The 18,978-nt window shown below is 36.1% G+C and overlaps 1 protein-coding gene across 2 annotated transcripts in view; it reads left to right on the forward strand.

Annotated features, from left to right (window-relative positions):
* LOC127946604 (mitogen-activated protein kinase kinase kinase 3) overlaps nt 1-18,978 on the forward strand; it is a 54,505-nt gene that overhangs the window by 24,976 nt on the left and 10,551 nt on the right. For both annotated transcript variants that reach the window (XM_052543286.1, XM_052543287.1), the window contains exons 5-15: nt 438-475; nt 4,548-4,647; nt 5,713-5,829; nt 6,151-6,265; nt 8,270-8,403; nt 8,968-9,041; nt 13,874-13,935; nt 15,996-16,067; nt 16,961-17,125; nt 18,465-18,613; nt 18,697-18,828. In XM_052543286.1, the coding sequence (XP_052399246.1) occupies nt 438-475; nt 4,548-4,647; nt 5,713-5,829; nt 6,151-6,265; nt 8,270-8,403; nt 8,968-9,041; nt 13,874-13,935; nt 15,996-16,067; nt 16,961-17,125; nt 18,465-18,613; nt 18,697-18,828 (1,158 nt within the window). The remainder of the gene's footprint in view (nt 1-437; nt 476-4,547; nt 4,648-5,712; nt 5,830-6,150; nt 6,266-8,269; nt 8,404-8,967; nt 9,042-13,873; nt 13,936-15,995; nt 16,068-16,960; nt 17,126-18,464; nt 18,614-18,696; nt 18,829-18,978) is intronic.

Consider the following 18,978-nt stretch of genomic DNA (forward strand, 5'->3'; position numbering starts at 1 on the left):
AATTGAATTTTGTTCTTCATATTTTCATTTTGGCTGTTTAATACAAGTGTATCTGAAGAATTTTTATTTAAAAAAAAAATAAAAAAAAATAAATAATATACAATAATTATATTAGAATTTTTTTCCATATTTGAATTTTGTTGGTTCAAAATGAATACAAATGTATTTTTTTTATAATTAATTCAAATGTTTATTGCATTGTTTCTAATAAAAATAAAATAAAATATATATATTTATATATATATGCTTTTGTTTTATTGGTTTAATACAAAGAATATAAGTACTGGAGAAGAAAACAGCTTTAAGCAACCCAGAAAAACTATCACATTGAGAAGTTTTTTTTTTTTTTTTTGCACAGAAGAGCAGATTATCAGAATTAATTTGTGTATTTGATCCACTGAATTATTGAGTTTCATTTTGTTGTTTTCTTCTCTCAGGATTTACGGGTGAAGCTGGAGCATGAGCGAGAGAAACGGTGAGTCGGAACGTTCTTATTATTTCTGCAGCTCTGTCCCGTCCCTGATTTCCTTCCTCTCGTCTTATCCCAGCTCTTGTTACACCATTTCTAAGATCTCTCGGCATGGGGAAGAATGGAAAATATGCCAAGCTGCCCAAAAGAACAGGAATGTTCCTATAAAAGTATTTTGATATTTAGATGCAGCTTTCACCCTCACTCTGGTACAGCTTGGCAGAATTAGCCAGAAGAGGAAAGAGGAGGTGAAGCCAAGTGTTTCAGCTCAATGGCACACCCAGTATTAATTTTCAATGTCCTGTAGGTCATCCATACACCCACACACAAAACATGTCATGTTTTCCCAGCTCAGGACTCCCAAACGGCAACAAGTGAATCCTTGCAAAGTATATCCATATGTGGTTTAGCAAACGTAACGTCTCACTAATGTACTCATAAGAAGCCAGTATTTTCCCTCATTTCAAGCCAATTTCCACATAGAAAGAATCTAGGACATTGAAGAAGCTTTGTTTATAGGAAGAAAGTGACCACAAAGCCCTGATGCATCTTGAGAGAAGTCAGACTTTGGTCTTAAAGATCCCCAGAGGTCCACCGTCTGTGTGAAATGCCTCGGTGGGTTATGTCACAGGACGTTGCTGCAGTCTCACAGTGCTTTTGAGCTGTTTTCACAGCTCTAATTGGATGCTGTGGCACAAAATCTTTGTGTTTAACTCTCTTCTGTTCTGCCTTGGCTTTAAGCAGAGATGTATGAGGCAGACTAGTGCACCAGTGGATAAATCAATGAAAGGAGAAAACAGCATCACACCTTCAATCAGAATAGCCATTCGCCTTCATGTCACGACATTTTACTCTAGGAAAAGAAAAACGTTTATTTCCAAAGGACCCCCAAATATATTAAATATAAAGGCGGTTACATATTTTCATGTGCACAGAGCCATTCATACTCATTATAAAAACAAATTTTTGACTTTGTGATTGTATTGTATTGACTTATTATTAAGCAAATGGTTAAAATATTAACTGGATAATATTTATTTTGTACGTCTTTTAATAAGGAATTAGCATGAAAGTTTTTCTCCACTTATTAAAATATTATAAAAATATTTTATGTTCAATTAAAATTTATCTGTGTAGTATTTTTCACATTAAATATAATTCCAAACTTGCAAGGAGAGCTTAACGCTTACAAATACATTCAGGTTGCTTTTTTATACAAAGCAATTCATTTACAAGGTTTATTTTGTCTCTCTACAGTTTTCCGTTACCCCCCAGCATCCCCTCAATGCCCCCCTGACTTGCTTTAAATGCACTTTGTTTTTAAGGAAGCTTAACATTTTGGCATTTCCTTAGCTGGCCAGGACTCTGTATATATCCCTTCTCTCCTGTACAGTATTTCCTCACTAAGAGCAAAAAAATTTAATGAAGGACAAATTAGTATTAAAACCTGTCTGTATATTATCATTTGAGTAAACAATGATATCAGTGAATCTTAAGAAATCAGCCTGGCCAAATGGTGGTACTTCCATCCACTCTTATGAATATGCATAAGCTTTTTCCACTATCCAAATTGCACTATGCACTGGTTTATATACATACAGCTTAAAATAAATCAAGTTTTTAATAAGAAGGTGCACTAAATTAAATTAAATGAAATAGCAATAAACACTATCATTCAAAAGTTTGGGTCTGAAATATTTTTTTTTAAACTGACGCTTTTATTAAGGAAAATATGTATCAAATGATCAAAAGTGACAGTAAAATATTTGCATTGTTACAAAAGATTTCAATTTAAGATAAATGCTGTTCTTGTGAACTTTCCAGAAATATTTATACAACATTAAGCAACACAACAACCTGTTTTCAACATTGATAATGATAATAAAAAAAATGTCTTCAGCATCAAATCAGTATATTCAGTTATTTCTAAACGATCATGTGACACTGGAGTAATGATGCTAAACTTTTGGCTTTGCCATTATAGGAGTAAATTACATGTTAAAATACAATCAAATAGAAATAAGTTATTTTGTGATACAATACTGTATTACGATATTACTGTTTTATGGCCCCAGCTTTTTGAACGCTAGTGTACAGCAAAATCTATTTGACTATATATTTCCACAACAACATACTGTAGTAATATCACTGTGCTTTTTGTCAGTGCCATTAATGTTGTTTTCATAGCGTTGCATCAGAAAGTCGTAAAATGTAACTTGTATTAAACTTGTATGCGTTTATCTCCATATATCACAGCACACATTATAAATCAACACTTGCGCCTACAGTAATAAAAAACTCATCAGAACAGGCATTAGTTAACAGACCAGCCTAGTTGGACACACTCAAAACCGTCTTCCTCTGGCAGCGACTGCAACACAGAGACAGGAAGGAGGAGATCCCCGCGTGCCATGCCAAGCGCAGAGAGACACGGCCAAACTGAGGAGCTTATCTGTGCACGCAGAGGAAGGAAAATCATCTCGTACTCTACATCCTGCATTTCTCCAGTCTTCCACTGTGATTTTCTACCATCACTATCTCTCACTGGCCAGTGTAAACAGAGCTATCGCTCAAAACAGCTTCATCTACAGAAAATCTGACTGCTAAACAACATACAGCTGATCTCAAATCAGCAGAAAAGCTTGATTTCACCCATGACGGATGTCCCTAGTTGTCCTTATCTAAACTTCTCTAGATGAAAACCAGGCAGCTGTCATTAAATTGGAGATACAAAAACCACTAATTGCAAAAGTTAAATCATCTTTTTTTTTTTTTAAGTTAAAGATAACAGCTCTTTGGAAGTAGTAGATATGAAGTGCTGTGTAAGTGCATTCCAAAATTTGGCTGGTGTGCAAAGATTAAAAGGAAATGTTTTTCTTTTTTTTTTAAAGAAATTAATACATTTATTTTGCAAGGATGCATTACATTTACCAAAAATGACAATAAAGATGATTTCCATTTCTAATAAACATTGTTCTTTTGAACTTTCTATACATCAAAGAATAAAAAACAAAAATGGAAATAAAAATAAATAAAATGTTTTTAACATTGTTGCATAATCGCAGAATAATAAATTATTCCTGAGCTTCAAATCAGCATATTCAAATAATTTCTGAAAGATAAGTTTATATTCTTGGAAACTTAAGATATTAAGGTAACACTTTATAATAAGTTTCCATTTGTTAATGTTAGTTTACTACATTAGTTCCATAAGTTAATGAAAAAATTATTTAAAACATTATTAATTATTAATCTTTACTGTGAAGTGTAACCGAAAATGATACTTTTATGTAAAAAGTATTCTACACAGTCACAGAAACATTGTCAAAAAAATATTTCAATGTCAGATAAATGCTGTTCTTTCTATTCTTGTAGACTTTGATACAAAAAAAGTCACAAGTTGTTTATTAAAGATATTGCTTCTTCAAAAGTAATAGATACAGTATGAAGTGTGTGTGTGTGTGTGTGTTGGCCAAAATTTGTCTGGTGTGCTAAACTTTGGAGGAGGAGGGGAAAACATGCTTCCTGCTACTTCCAGCGCTGCTCCACTTTTTTCCTCTTTCCTCTCAGGAAGCGCTCCATCTGCCTTTGTGCGCGTTGTGATGTGGGCCCCGGTGTTGAAACAGTGGTCCGCTCCGCTTGATTAGGCCAAACACACACTCGTGCACATTCAAACTCCTCATGCTTGCCTTGGATTAAAATCATGCATACACACAAACCAATTTGCATTCTCAGTTCCTTTTTTCTCTCACCCCATATGTTGACGCACACTCTAAACAGAGCCATGCTTGTTAAAAAAAACACAGACATGGTTTGTGGTCTGTCCTATGAGTGAATACACCATATATGGCTGTAGAAGTATGGACTCGTACACATCAGTACACATTGACCTGTACTTCATCACCTCTGTTGCTATGGTAATGACCCCCAATCTAAGGATTTGTGACCCTTGTTTGGAAGGGTGCCTTCTTGCTCTCCGCAGTGCCATGTTTACATATGGACAGCCAAAACTAAATGAAAGGAATGTCCATCTTAAAGTAGTTTTGGTTTGACCAGACTTTTTCTTCCCTTGCTTTAGAATTATTCCATTCCAAAGGCCGCTGAAGTTCAAGGATCTGCTTCAGAAGGTGACAGAGGCCTTCGGCCAGCAAATGGACCTATACTACACTGATAAAGAGGTGGTGCATTGATCCTAGTAACTTATTTGTCATTTTTTGTAGTGATCGGTCAATATATATCAGCCAGGACCATTAATCGGCCCATATTTAGCCATGTTGGCGTTATCTACATCTGTAATAACTGTGTCTGTCGGGTTTGTTAACAAAATTGGTAGTTTGTTTCACTTCCAATTTTCTGTTTATCAGAGTCTGTTTAGTGCATTTTTAACAAATATAAGATATAACAAGTTAATAGGTAAAAAAAAACAAAAAAAAACAATTACATTGATTTTAAAAACTATTTATTAGTATAATTTTATTTTATTATATAAAATTTTAGGAGCGTGACAAATTGACAATGTATAATGTATAATAATTAAATATTTAATTAAAGCAAAAGTAGGATGCATCAAATGCCAAAATAATGTAAATTAAACTTCAAATGTGACTTTTCAATCAGATTGTTTTTGATTTTAAAAGAAATTAAAACTTGATCAAAAGTGAGAGTAATAACATTGATAATTTTACAAAAAAAATATTTTCAAAAATTCTAATTTTAAATAAATGCTGTATTTTTAACTTTCTCTTCATCAAAGAATTTCCACAAAAATATTAAGCAACACAACTGTTTTCAACACTGACAATATGAAATATTTCTTCAACACCAAATCAGCATATCAGAATGATTTCTGAAAAATCATGTGACACTGAAAACTGGAAATAAATGACAATTTAAAAAATTTAAATGGGAAACAGGTATTTCAAATCGTAATAATATTTCAAAATATTACTATTTTAATAGTACTAACATAAAAATTACTCTTGACCCCAAAACTTCCAATGGCAGTATAATGAAAATTTGTTAAATCATAAAAGAATGCAAAATGGAAACAGGTCTCTGATTTTTGCCCCTCAATGTATATCAATTTTATAATTTATCGGCTTTTACACTTCATATCCATTACTCTTCAGTTACTTGCAATGAGATTAGCGTTTATATTTGCAGTAAGGGTCTGTGCATTTCAATTACATCTTTTATTTTATTTTTTTAACTCTGCACTTCATTAATGATCTGTCTGGATTTAGATGTTGGTGGCTCTGAAGTGTCAGGAGGATTTGGACAGAGCGGTTCAGGGATTGAGCTCCAGCTCTGGAATGAACAACGTTCTGAGAGTGATTCTGAAAACACCTCCCAACAACCAAGTGAGTCCAAGCCGAAACAAAGCAAAGCGACCCAAACCAAAGCCAAAAGTAAAACAACACCTAAACCCAAATGGAAACCCTAACCTGTACTTGAACTTTGTATTATTCAGGTCAAATAAATATGCCAAATATGTAAATATTTTAAGGAAAAAGAAAACATTCTGTGTGAAAGAAATTCTCTGTATATACATTTCTTAGCATCTTACATAATCTTGCCCTCCGAAGTTTTTTTAGGGTTGTTTAGATGTTTTTATTGGAAAAGCAATGACTGTATTTTTCCAGGTTTAGCAGAATTCCTCATACATGTCCACCTCTCCTCAGTTCCTTCAGGTGAGCCGCCAAGACAAGCAGAGCGAGATGAAGTCATCCAAGTCCCTGGGAGATCTCAAAGCCTCGGTTCTCAAAGGCTCTGAACGAGTGCGCAAACACTCTATAGGTGCGTCACGCTGGCTCACACACACGCCTAACACACACAGCAGTCAAAACGGCAGTAGGTAATGCTTTATCGTATGCTTTATTTGCACATTCTCCATCGGGTCTGGAGAATGGAATCAAAGAGCTCCGTGACATCAGGTCTGTTAGAGAAAGCCTGGAAAAATCATTGGGATGTCGTGAAGGGCAGAGGAGTGGATTAAAATCATCAGTTTGATACCACTTCCCTGTGCGGATGCATTTGCATAATGTCTGACTAGTCGGAATCGGTTGGATTGAAATGCACATAACAAATAAATGGTTTACTTGAATGCACATTCTGGAACATCATTGTTGGTGCTTGTTTACATGTCAGTCATGTAGAATCCTTTTCTCAGAGATGTTACATTAGCGTTTTCTTTTACCTCCTTGTGGATTTAGTACTCTTTTTGCAATCTAGGCCGATACGGATGCTGTTTTTTTACTTTTTTTTTTTTTTTTTTTTAAACTGTCTTTATCCTTCAAACGTTGCATGTAAATGCAGTCAATGAAATCCTGGTTTCATCTTGTTGAATGCAAATTCATTTATGAGAGATCGTGAGGACAATCAAGGGTATTTCTAATCTGATTCAGGCTCTGTCTTTTGTAAAGTCATTTCTTCGTCAGTCTCAGATCATAACAACTAGTAGAATGCAATTGTAGTGTTTGAAAAAGCATCTCTCGAGGCTTTTTGCTTTGTTAGCAGTAGAAGAGTGTGAATTTGCATGCATAAACCCATTTTTCATGTCTCTTTCAACATGCACAGTGCACACCAGTGACACAAAACATGTTGTTTATGTCTGTAGTTTCATACATAAGTGTTTTCCAAACTGGCAGCATTGCATGGTGTTCATCAGGTGATATTAATGAGATATAGGTCTGATCAGGTCATTAATACATTATTCAGCCAATAACCAGTGAGAGAAGTGAAGTTCATAACATGAATATAATGCAAAACAAGAATATTCTCCAAATAGATTGTTTATAGAGCAAAACATTTTTCTGAGACTCTTTCTCACCATCTCACAGTTTTTTCCAGTGTTTGGCACCATCGCTTTGTTTTCACACCTGAGAACGAGACGGGAGAGAGGAGATAGCTCGCTTCCTGTTGCATACTGAATGATGGAGGTTGTAGGTTTTTGCTGACTGAATGTCAAGGATATATTTTTACAGATTTCGTTGTCAGAGCAGTCAGCATTATGGTGTGAAGGAGAAACTGCCTACATGCATAACATGTTTCACATGATGTTGTGCAGTTGGTTAATAAAAATAGCTTTTAAAGAAGCAATCTCATGAAAAACTGGAGGCTTTTTTTAAATACAAAAATGATCATAGGAATTAATCACATTTACAATAGAAAACATTTAGTCAAATATTTACCAGTATTCCTGTTCTCAATCAAATATGTACAACTTAGGTGAGCATAAGAGAAATTACCAACCCCTAAACCATTGAACAGTATTGTGTACACACACACTATATATATATATATATATATATATATATATATATATATATATATATATATATATATATATATATATATATATAATTTTTACAATGTTTCATAGTATGTAATTATTTCTGAGACATTTTAAATAATACACTTTAGTGCATTTATCTGTTTTAGTGTGCATTGTTGGCATTACAAGTATTTCATAGTGTTAAAGAATAAAAGAGCAATGGTCCCTTCACGTTTCTTCCCCACACTTTTTCATTAAACTCCTCTCTCTGTATTCATCCTCCGTTAGCGCTGTCCAACCCTCCTTTTGTTCATATCTCTTCCTCATCTCGGTTTTGCCTCTTCTTCTCACGTTCTGCTCACACGTACCTGTCAGTCACACCACGCTTCCATCCCAGTCGTTATTTATTGCAGTCTGCTCTACTTTTTGTTTTTGGCATCCTGCACTCTGTTATTAGTTGCTGTGGAAGTATTACTATTCCAGACTTGTGTGATGTGTCATGCTAACCTCACTCCGTCTGTCTGCAGGATCTCTGAACACGGGTCGCACGTCACCCCCTCCGGGCAGCGTACCAGAAGAACAACAGCAGATCGCTCGGCAGGGGTCCTACACCAGCATCCACAGTGAAGGAGAGTTCATCCCAGAAATGCTCGACTCCAATGTAAGCATTGGTTTGGAGCTGTAGATTACAGCTGTGATTACATCAAGTTACATCAAGACCTTTCACAATGTGCTTTCACACATACCACTTCTTTCTAAATAGAGACTTTTAACACTTTAAGCAATGATTCACACTTATGCACTGCTCTTAGCCCTGGGTTATGAGTATTGTTAGCAATATTATTACTTTAAGTGTTTTGGCAATATTTATGCAATAAGAAAGCTTAAAATGGACAATATTAACATTCTATACTATCTTGGCGAAGAAAATAGTCACAATATTTAAAACTTAATAGCAATTAGTAATTGGGTCCAATGAAAAAAAAAAATTTTTTATGGTTTTTATGGTCTCTCATGTTCTTTGACTTGTATAAAGTGTACAGGATGTCTCTGTTCTGTGTAACTGCACTTTATAACAGTCTGGGGTAAAGGAAGCTCGGACATATTATGAGCATTGGCTCATGGAAAATCTTATGTCAGCCTTGTAGAGGGCTAAGTTTAGATGCACAAACCACAATGAAAAGTGTAATGCAATGAAATGATGTAAATTGTTTTTTGTCTGTAGCTCATGGAGCCGTTCGGGAGTGCGAATGGGTCACTTTCCAGCAGCTGTCAGTCACTGGACCAAGCACTGGACAGGTGGGCCAAACACCTTTTTATGAACTCGTGTATTAGGCATGTACATGACTACATTAATAAAAAGACCAGCCTACTAATTGGGATTTAAAGAAGCCTGGTATGTACATTTAGCAGATGCTTTTATCCAAAGTGACTTACAAATGAGTAGATGTCACAAGCAATTTATCACACAAAATCCAGCAATACTTGTAGTGCTGCAATGGCTCGTTTCAAAAACAGTTAGATGGTGCACAGCAGAGTTGAATTTTATCAACTTGAAACATTATAAAGCAATGCACAAACTGTCAAATCCGTAACATCTGTCTTTAAACGTATAGCTATGGCGGTGGCAGTTTTTTTTTTTGACTGCCAGATAATGTTGTTATTGTTAAGTAAAACAATCAACTATCATTTCTTTTTGTGAATACTTAATTTATTGATGTACTTACAAAAACATACTTTGATATATCAGCTTGATAACAGAATATTAAAATGTATCCTGCTATTTTGTATAGTAAGCACTCTGTTAATATTGTTAATCATTTACTCATATAATTATTATTTGGTCAGTTGGTTAGTTGTTTATTTATTATTTTTCCATTTTCTGTTAATTCAGGGTTGTGGAACAGGGTGGGGAAAGAAAACTAAATTAAAATGTAATTTAATTTATGCATTTAGCAGACGCTATTATCCAAAGCGACTTACAGTGCATTCAGGCTATCAGTTTTTACCATGTGTTCCCGGGGATTCGAACCCACAACCCCAGTGCTACCAATTGAGCTACAGGAACACAAAATACATAATTCTGTTATTTTTTTGAACATTTTTTAATACATAAAGAAAATATGAGATAAATATGCAAAAAATAAAAGATAAATATGAGATGAAAACCTAAATAAAAAATAAATAAATGTTGCCATGGCAACTAATTGAAATATAATACGCTGAAATACTAAAACGGCTAAAACAGGAATAGTTAAAGCTACATGGAAATTAATAAATAAAATAAAGCACAAAACAAAATTATTAAAAACCTAAACAAAAATTAAAATTAAAAATAAGTTAATTTAAATATGAACAAACAGTATAATAGTATATAAATAATAAAATATTTTCGCTGACAGACGTAATCTGTAAATTGATTTAAATGTTTTTTTTTTTCAAATATAAGAAAATGTGTTTTTATTACATAGCGTTTAATACATATATAAAAACATTATTGTTTTTTTTTCTTTTTTTTCTTTTTAGTTTATTAGAGTCATGAAAATGTATTTTAGTTCAGTGTTGGTTTTTCCCACTAATAAATCGACTAGTTGTTGGACATAGTTTTAAAAGCAGCAGAACTACAGTCAGGTTAATGAAATATGTTGTTCAGTATTGTCACTACTTGTAGTTAGATGATGAACTCAAGCTAAAATTGCCTTATTTATAGTTGTCTCTGCATTTAAATGGAAAAAGGTTTTTGGAAGATGGAAGACTGCTTTTTAATGTACAATTACACCGTTCACCTTTAATGAGTATATTATAATAATTACGGGTAGGGTTATCTGATAAACGTACAAGCTGCCCAGAGAGGAAATTGAATCGGGTTGTCACAAAGGCCAACCAGGAAGCCCTTGATGTCACCACGGCGACAGTTTGCTTATCTAGACGCCTGGATTCCAGTGCTATCGCTCACCGCCTCTGCTCTGTTCAGAGAGAGTGAACGAATGAGAATGAAAGAGAGAAGGATGGAGAGAGAGAGAGAGTGGGTTGATCTCACCAATCTATTCTGCTTTCTGTTGCCTGTGTGCTATTGTTAGAAAAAGAGTCAGTCAATAAAGCAGTAACAAAAAAAAAACGGGAAAGAAAGAGTGAGAATGAAAGTCAGGAAAGAGAGAGAAGGAGAGAGGAAAACCATGCTACCTGCACGAGCCTTATCTGGCTTTTAGCCCACAGAACAATGGCAGGAAACAAGTGCATGGAGATTTCTCCCCTCATACGGGCACTGACCCCCGCTCAGCCCTGACGTCACCATCAGACAGGGATAACAGGGTCGGGCCAATAACAATCACATTATGTCTCTCTGAGCATTAACTCATGACTTTTTTTGGTATTGCTGTTGCCTATAAGAGTTACAAAAATAGTTTTTTTAGTAAACGTCTTCTGTAATGTGAATTGAAACTGGGCCGTTTGCATCTTAAAGTCAGCATTATAATAATTCCTAACTACTTTTTTAATAAAACTAATTTATCTGCTGGTTTGCCTGTGAACGAAAGATTGTCTTATTTCCAGCAATAATAAAAATAGAATAAATTATGATAAAAAAGTTGCTCCACCTCTTAAATGACTTTATATTTCAGTTGATATTGTCAAGACCTTGTCATTTCTTGCTTGATGATTATGACAGTTTCACACCGAAATACATATTATTCTGAAGAAAAGGGTTGGGATTTTGTTGATATATGTCGACACTTGATTGGCAGAGTCTGTCAAAGATCAGTGTTATTTCATTCTCGTGTGCCAGAGCCTACAAGCTACAGTTCACACTGATTAAAAAAACAAAAAAACATTGCTGTCTAACTACCCACAGCTGAGCAAATGATGGCAGATTGGAGTTAGGCCAGGTCCACACGTACATCTGTCTACATGAAACTGCAAACGTATGCTATGAAGCACTGTCAAGAGAATGCCAAGCCAACAGTTGGTGATATAATCTCAACTGTAAAGCCACGTTAGCCAATCAGAAGCCTGAAAAAGTTTCCAGTTGGCTGAGATAACAGCGCATGCTCAAAAGCCACAAGACAAAATCTCAGATCCGCTGTCTACACGAAAACACTGCAACTGGAGTTTCTGGAAATCTTCACCCTGGCAGGAGTTTTCAGAAATGTTCAGTTTCAGTGACCTGGTGCTGCGTTGGTGTCTGGACGAACGGCCAAACCACGTAGAAAAAGCAGCGGTTTTGAAAATACCCACGTCCGTGTGGACAGGACCTTACTCATTTGTTTGCCCGGAAAACTTGATTAATCTGTTTCTAAAACTGTTACGTTTTCTACATAACCAGGAATTACTCAGAACTTGAAGACATAAAATTGTACCTTCTAAGAAAATAATTTTTATGCTTGTAAGCTATGCTATGCAAATGGGATTTACAGGTGCATCTCAAAAAAATTGAATATCATGGAAAAGGTCTTTACTTTTTTGTATGAAATATTTCAAGAGTTTTTTGTTTCAATTCTGTTATGACTTACAGCTTATGCCTAGGAAAATAAAAAAGTCAGTATCTCAAAAATAATCAATCAATAAAAAAAAAAAAAAGATTTACTTAACGGAAATGTTCAAGATCTCCAAAGCAGGTTTAATTATGCACTCAATACTTGGCTGGGGCTCCTTTTGCACGAATGACTGCTTCAGTGCGGCGTGGCATGGAGGCGATCAGCTGAGGCGTTAGTGAAGACCAGGTTGCTTTGATAGTGGTCTTCAGCTCCTCTGTATTGTTTGTCAGATGTTACTTATCTTCCTCTTCACAATCCCCCATAGATTCTCTGTGAGGTTCAGGTCAGGTGAGTTGGCTGACCTATCAAGCACAGTAATATCATGGTCATCAAACCACTTGGAAGGGGTTTTGGCAGTGTGGGCAGGTGCTAAAGTAATGCTGCAAAATGAAATCAACATCTCCATAATGTTTGTCAGCAGATGGAAGCACAAAGTGCTCCAAAATCTCCTGGTAGATGGCTGCATTGACTTTGGACTTGACAAAACACAATGGAGCAACACCAAATCATCACTGACTTCAGAAACTTCTCACTGGACTTTCTGTGCCTCTCCATTCCTCCTCCAGACACCAGACCTTGATTTCCCAATTAAATGCTAAATTACTTTCATCTGAAAAGAGGAATGTGGACCACTGAGCAACAGTCCGATTTTCTGGTTCAGGAGTGGCTTGGTTCTAGGAATGTGACAGCTGAAGACATCTGAGCACTCTGTGAACAGCAAGCCTTTTCAGCAATGACCTTCTGTGGCTTACACTCCTTGTGGAGGGTGTTGGTGATTGTCTTCTCGACAACTTTTAAGTCAGTAGTCTTTCCCATAATTCTGGTTGAATGTTCTAAACTAGCCCAGTAGGTACCCAGTATTTATACTCAAAATTAATCAAACTTTTAATCAACTTTTTTGAGATACTGAATTTTATATTTTCCTAATCATAACCATCAGAATTACAACCTCTTGAAATATTTCAGTTTGTGTGCAATGAATAGAAGAAAGTGTGCTTTTTTTTTGTTTTATTCAATTACAAAAAAAGACCTTTTCCGTAATCTTTTTTTTTTTTTTGATGTACCTGTAATAGAAATAATTTGAGACTGTGATCATTTTTTCAGGATTCTTTTAATGAATAAAAAGTTCAAAAGAACAGGAATTATTTGAAATCGAATTTTGTTGTAACATTATAAATGTCTTTGCTCTTACTTTTGATCAGTTGAATGCAGAATAAATTTATACAAAAATTATACCATTTTACTGACACCAAACTTTTGAATTATAGCATTTTTTTTTTTTTAACATTCTAGATTCTGGCCTACATCACATTTTGGGGCCACTGCATTGTACACAATTGAATGATGCTTAACCCTTTTGTTGCAATATTCAGATATGTTCAAAACTCTAAATGAATGGTCAGGCATTACTATCTCGGGTCAGGTATCAGGCAAATAAAATCTCACGTTTCCATCCTAAAATATTGGCACGTCGGGGACTGTGCAGTGCGGGGATGTAGGCCAGGCAGACGGTGTGGCCCAACCTCAACGCTGCACACAAGGGAGTAACAAGCAGAAATAAACATAATCTCTCCTTCTTCTCTCCTTGTGTATCCACAGCCCGCCATTCTCCCAGAACAACCGGGACAACAATTACCTGAACCTCAACTATGAATACAAAGGTGAGCTTGACATGTGCCAGTAAATATGGATTCCTGTCAGAGCTGTGGGCTTATTATATTGGTCTCTGCTCCGTTATACAGCTAGTTCTCTATGACGGGGCAAAGGTGCTTTTCTTTGTGCTGTTGACTGTGGTCACTCTGGGTTGCTAATGGGGCGTCATGTCAAATCAAGACTGTACATTTGCAGTGCTGTTGAATGTGTCAGAACATAGTGAGCTGCTTTGATGTTCAAATCATCATATTTAAAGATTTTCAAATATTGCACCTGTCAAACATAGTCTATTTTTCCATCAATACTGTCGATGGTGTCCTTTATCAGTAGGCGCAGGTTTGTAAAAAAAAGTGTGTATATATATATATATATATATATATATACACACACACACACACACACACACACAGGTACATCGCAAAAAAATTGTATATCATGGAAAATGTCTTTTATTTTTTGTAATTTAATTCAAAAAAGCTAACTTTCTTATATTCTAGTTTCATTGCATATAAATAAATATATATATATGTGTGTGTGTGTGTGTGTGTGTGTAGATACTACTGGTCAGAAGCATTTATTTGATCAAAAATACAGTAAAAATAGTAATATTTTAAAATATTATTACAATGTCAAATGTTTTCATTACATTTATCTTGATTTAAGGATATTTAGATATTTATATTAGTATGTATTAGTATGTATTTATTTTTCAAGTCTGAAAAGTCTGCCTTCATAGACAGTTCACTAGGTTCTTGGAACAGAATAATAGACATGTATAGATGGGAAGAGAATGAGATTTCTCTCTCCTTTTTCCCTTTCATTCCTTTTTTCTGCTGTGCTGAGAGATTGAAAGTTACTGGAGTGGTTAAACAAGGAGATTTTCTCTCATGTCCTTCCCTGGTTAGTATTCTCTGTCTCTCCTCTGCTCTGTCATTCTCGCTCTCTCCAGCTCTCATGCCCAGCTCTCTCTCTCTGTTGTTTTTTCCTCTTGAGCGACGATCAAATAGAGCAGGCCTGCCTGATAATGAGACACACACACACATGCACAGAAACACTTTTCACGGAAACTTTACCTTTTACGCACAAACCGTTTATATCCCAGTCTGTTAGAGAATAAAAAGAGCTCTATGATATTGACAACGTGTGTGTCTTTACATTGAAGCCCAGACACTCATACATGCATTCAGATCACCAACACTGGGGATTCTCCATGGAGAGCAGACAGTCTTGTGTTGTGAATAGATTTTTCCTCTCTGCGCTCTGCTTCTAAACAGAGCAAATCACTGGGTGTCCCTGGGAGATGGGTTGCAAACAGCATTTGGGAAGGCAGTCGACCCGCTCAACAGCTGCTTTCAATTGCATGCGGCATCAGAATGCAGCACTTGTGTTTTAAGCAAGCAGTCCTCTAGCTAGTCAGGGTCACTCTGTTTGTGTTAACACATAGCCACTCACTCTGTCCTGCTCTTTCTTTCCCATCCTGATCTTTGTGTCTCTCAGTCTCTATTAAGAGCACAAATGGGTGAATCACAATACCCACATAATATTATTTGAGGAACGTTGTTTTTTCGAGATTCATCCAAATGTGTTATTTTACGTATTTAATTACGATTCAGCTTTGCAGTAATGCAAATTAGATTTTTGCATTACAATAGACTTTAAAGAACTGGACATTTCCTTCGAATTTTTTTTTTTTTTTTTTTGGGGATTCAGCCAAGTTGTATCATTCTCATGTAAGCCCGGTCTCAGTTCTCTGCTCTGCAGTGCAGCAGACAGCTCAGTGGTTTAGAATGGGAGTGTTCTAGTTTTGTCACTTTGAATGAATGAAGTGCCCGTTGGTTAAGAGCTCTTCACTACACTGGGCCCTGTTTATCTGATTTCATGTGGTTTCCCTTACAGTTTATTCAGTGACTGCAGGTATAATAGTGTCCTGTATCATGTATCAGATACTCTAAACAGTTTTGTTATCAATATTTGCTGTTTGGGAATGAAGATAAAATGCTTGTTTGTAAACCATTGCTCATGTCAAGCATGCATCTAATCGGTCTGTATGTAACTGCTCCACCTGCAGGGCGTCAAGGGAAACATGGGACCTTCCCGCGCCAGTTCCACATGTCCAGCCGCAGTAAAGACTATGGTGATGGTAAGAGCACTTTACCAGAACAGTGCATGTGTCACTGTGTTTATGTCAGTAATTATTCTGAAATGACTACTGAACTTAATTTTTTTATTTTTTTTGACTCAACTGAGAGCCTAAATATAGATTATGCTGAAAAAGTTCATTATGCTGAAAAGTTATTTTTGTTTTGTCTATTATTTACAAATGATTGAATCCAATATTAAGAGTATAAAATAAAAATGTAGTTTTTTTATTGTAATTTGGTATATTTTCCTCCAAAATCATTCCTGAAAATGCATTGAAAGTTAGTTGTTTCTGTGTCTGTGAAAAAAAAAAAAAAAAAAAAAAAAAAAAAGAATTCATCCATGCTGAAGAGACTAGAAGACTAGTTTTGCTGATTTGATGCTGTTGTGCAGGTGCTGATATTTTCACCAGGGATAGAACATATTACTTACATTACATGCATCGCTGGAGGCAAATAAAGCTGTGCACATGGGCAGCATGATTTGAGTTTCTCCAAACCTCACAAATTGTATAAAAGACTTAGTGTATGTGTGTGTTTTATTTGTGTTTCCCCGGACGAGTCACAATGACTGTTGCACAACACTGCACTGAGAGGAGCTTCCGGCCTTGTGGAAAGGTTGATGGAGGAAGTGAGAGACAAAGGAAAAGAAGAGCGTGCGAGAGAGAAAATTAGGGAAAGAGAGAAAGAGGAATATAAAGATGTTTGGACATGCTGATTGCATATGCCTTAATGTATGAAGAGAGGATCCAGAACATCTGGATTGTGCAAAGATTTAGTCCGTTTTTAGGGAATGTTATGAGTGTTTTCTCCAAAATGATCATAGATGTTTATTGGTTACAAGGTCTTAAGGTGTATTTTGTATCATGTGTCTAAAATATCTCATTGTATCCAGGTCGGAGGACCTTTCCTCGAAGCTTTATGCCTCAAGAGAACATGTTTCAGCTGGTCCCGTCCAGCCGTACACACAGCTATAATGGAGAAAGCACCTTGCTGTACAGTGGAGATCTGCACTCCATCAGCTGGACTGAGAAAAACAGCCAATGCAACACTCCTAAATGTAAGAGCGCATGCATGCATACACACGAGGACACTTATGCAGACCATTAGAAAAGAAAACCACATAAAGCACATTTGCATAATTGCCTTCAGACCAGAAGTTTCAGGTTGTAGAGTAATCTTTACGAATATTTTCTTAATGCACAAATAGGGCTGCATTGCTTTCTATGTACCATCTGCTTCAGTTGAATTTGTAGCAACACCGCAAAATAAATCATATTTCCCCTTAGTTGTTAGTGCAAGTTTGATGCTTTAATTGAATGTAGCATTATGAAAAAGACCAACACAAAATACTGACAAAAACGGAGTTGCATGCAATTCACAAGAATAGCGTAATGGACATTATAAATGAAACGTATTTAGATAAATTGAAATGTTTTAAATGAGAATTTAATCAAATCTGTAAATAAACTGTTTCAGTTAGCTTTAATCACAGAGATACAAACTATAATTATGTACACATTGTTATTGTTTGATTTTGTCCATACTTTCCGCCTCAATTAGAGATGATGAATCACCCCGGCTCTGCATGGTTTTCGCTGTACTCTTGTATGTTTGACATCTGCAGGTTCTTTAATCAGCTCCATTTCCTCAGAGGAATCCAGGACAGGCGCCTAAATTTGACTTATGGACATGGATTCTTGTCTCTGCTGTCTGTCTGCGGGTTCTTTCCCCCAATGCCTCCATAAACTATTCAGAAAGCTTACTGTCAGATATCATTATAGGAACACTAAGCTGATTAAAATGATCGTAAATGCTGATGCAAATGTGTTCCCTGCATAGAATAAGTGGGAAATGAGTCTGAGAGATGTGTAAATCTTGTCTGGTGAGTGGTATTTCTCAGACTTTGGTGTAGTTTTTTGGATCCAGACTTAAAGTTAATCTGTCTATAATTAGATCCATACAGCATGTTTAAAGAACAATAGCAGAAATATTGAATGCATGGATAGATAGCATTATTATGCGTGTGGCTCATGAGAGCGATCAGTCAGGAAAGAGCCAGATTCAAATATTTCCAAACTCAAGACGTAGTATTAGCATTAGGAAAAGAAAAACACACCCTGAAGGATTTGCTTTAGTTCGACACGGCCTTGATTTAAAGAAGTTATATTCAGGTGTTTAATATTTAAATAACTCGCAGTGACTGCCAATAGTTCAGTGTCTGCCTCTCTGTTTTTTTAATCCTAGTTTATTGCCTGAGAGGGGAACAGTTGCAAATAAATCTGAAAGTGTAAAGCTGTATAGCATCATCCAGTTGTGATTGCAGTTGCAGTTTGAGTTGTCAGCGAGTCTGCGGTTTGCTGATGAGGTTAATGTGGTTGGTTTCTTCTCACCCTCAGCCCCAAGGGCTCCTGTAAACTGGCGTCGGGGGAAGCTGCTCGGTCGGGGAGCGTTCGGCGAGGTCTACCTCTGCTACGATGTTGACACGGGACGTGAGCTGGCAGCCAAGCAGGTGCCCTTTGACCCTGACTCTCAGGAAACCAGCAAGGTAAGTATGAAGTGAATTCAAACGGTGACACTGTTTATGCCCTGTAGAGAGGCTCTGCTCATGTTTCTTGTCTCTCTCTGCAGGAAGTCAATGCACTGGAGTGTGAGATCCAGCTCTTAAAGAATCTGCGTCACAAACGGATAGTTCAGTACTACGGCTGCTCACGTGATCTGGTGCAGAAAAAGCTGTCCATCTTTGTGGAATTAATGCCCGGGGTGTGTATACAGTTATGTTTGTTTTTGCACTGTGTTGATGCAGCTCATTGGAGCGATTTGGTGTTACTTTTGTTTACTTTTAGAATGATTCAACCCCTCAGTGACTTTTATCTATTTTGTTATATTGAGTATTTTGTTTGTGTAAGTTAA

The sequence above is a fragment of the Carassius gibelio genome, chromosome A24 (genome assembly GCF_023724105.1).
Source record: "Carassius gibelio isolate Cgi1373 ecotype wild population from Czech Republic chromosome A24, carGib1.2-hapl.c, whole genome shotgun sequence".
NCBI classification, from domain to species: Eukaryota; Metazoa; Chordata; class Actinopteri; order Cypriniformes; family Cyprinidae; genus Carassius; species Carassius gibelio.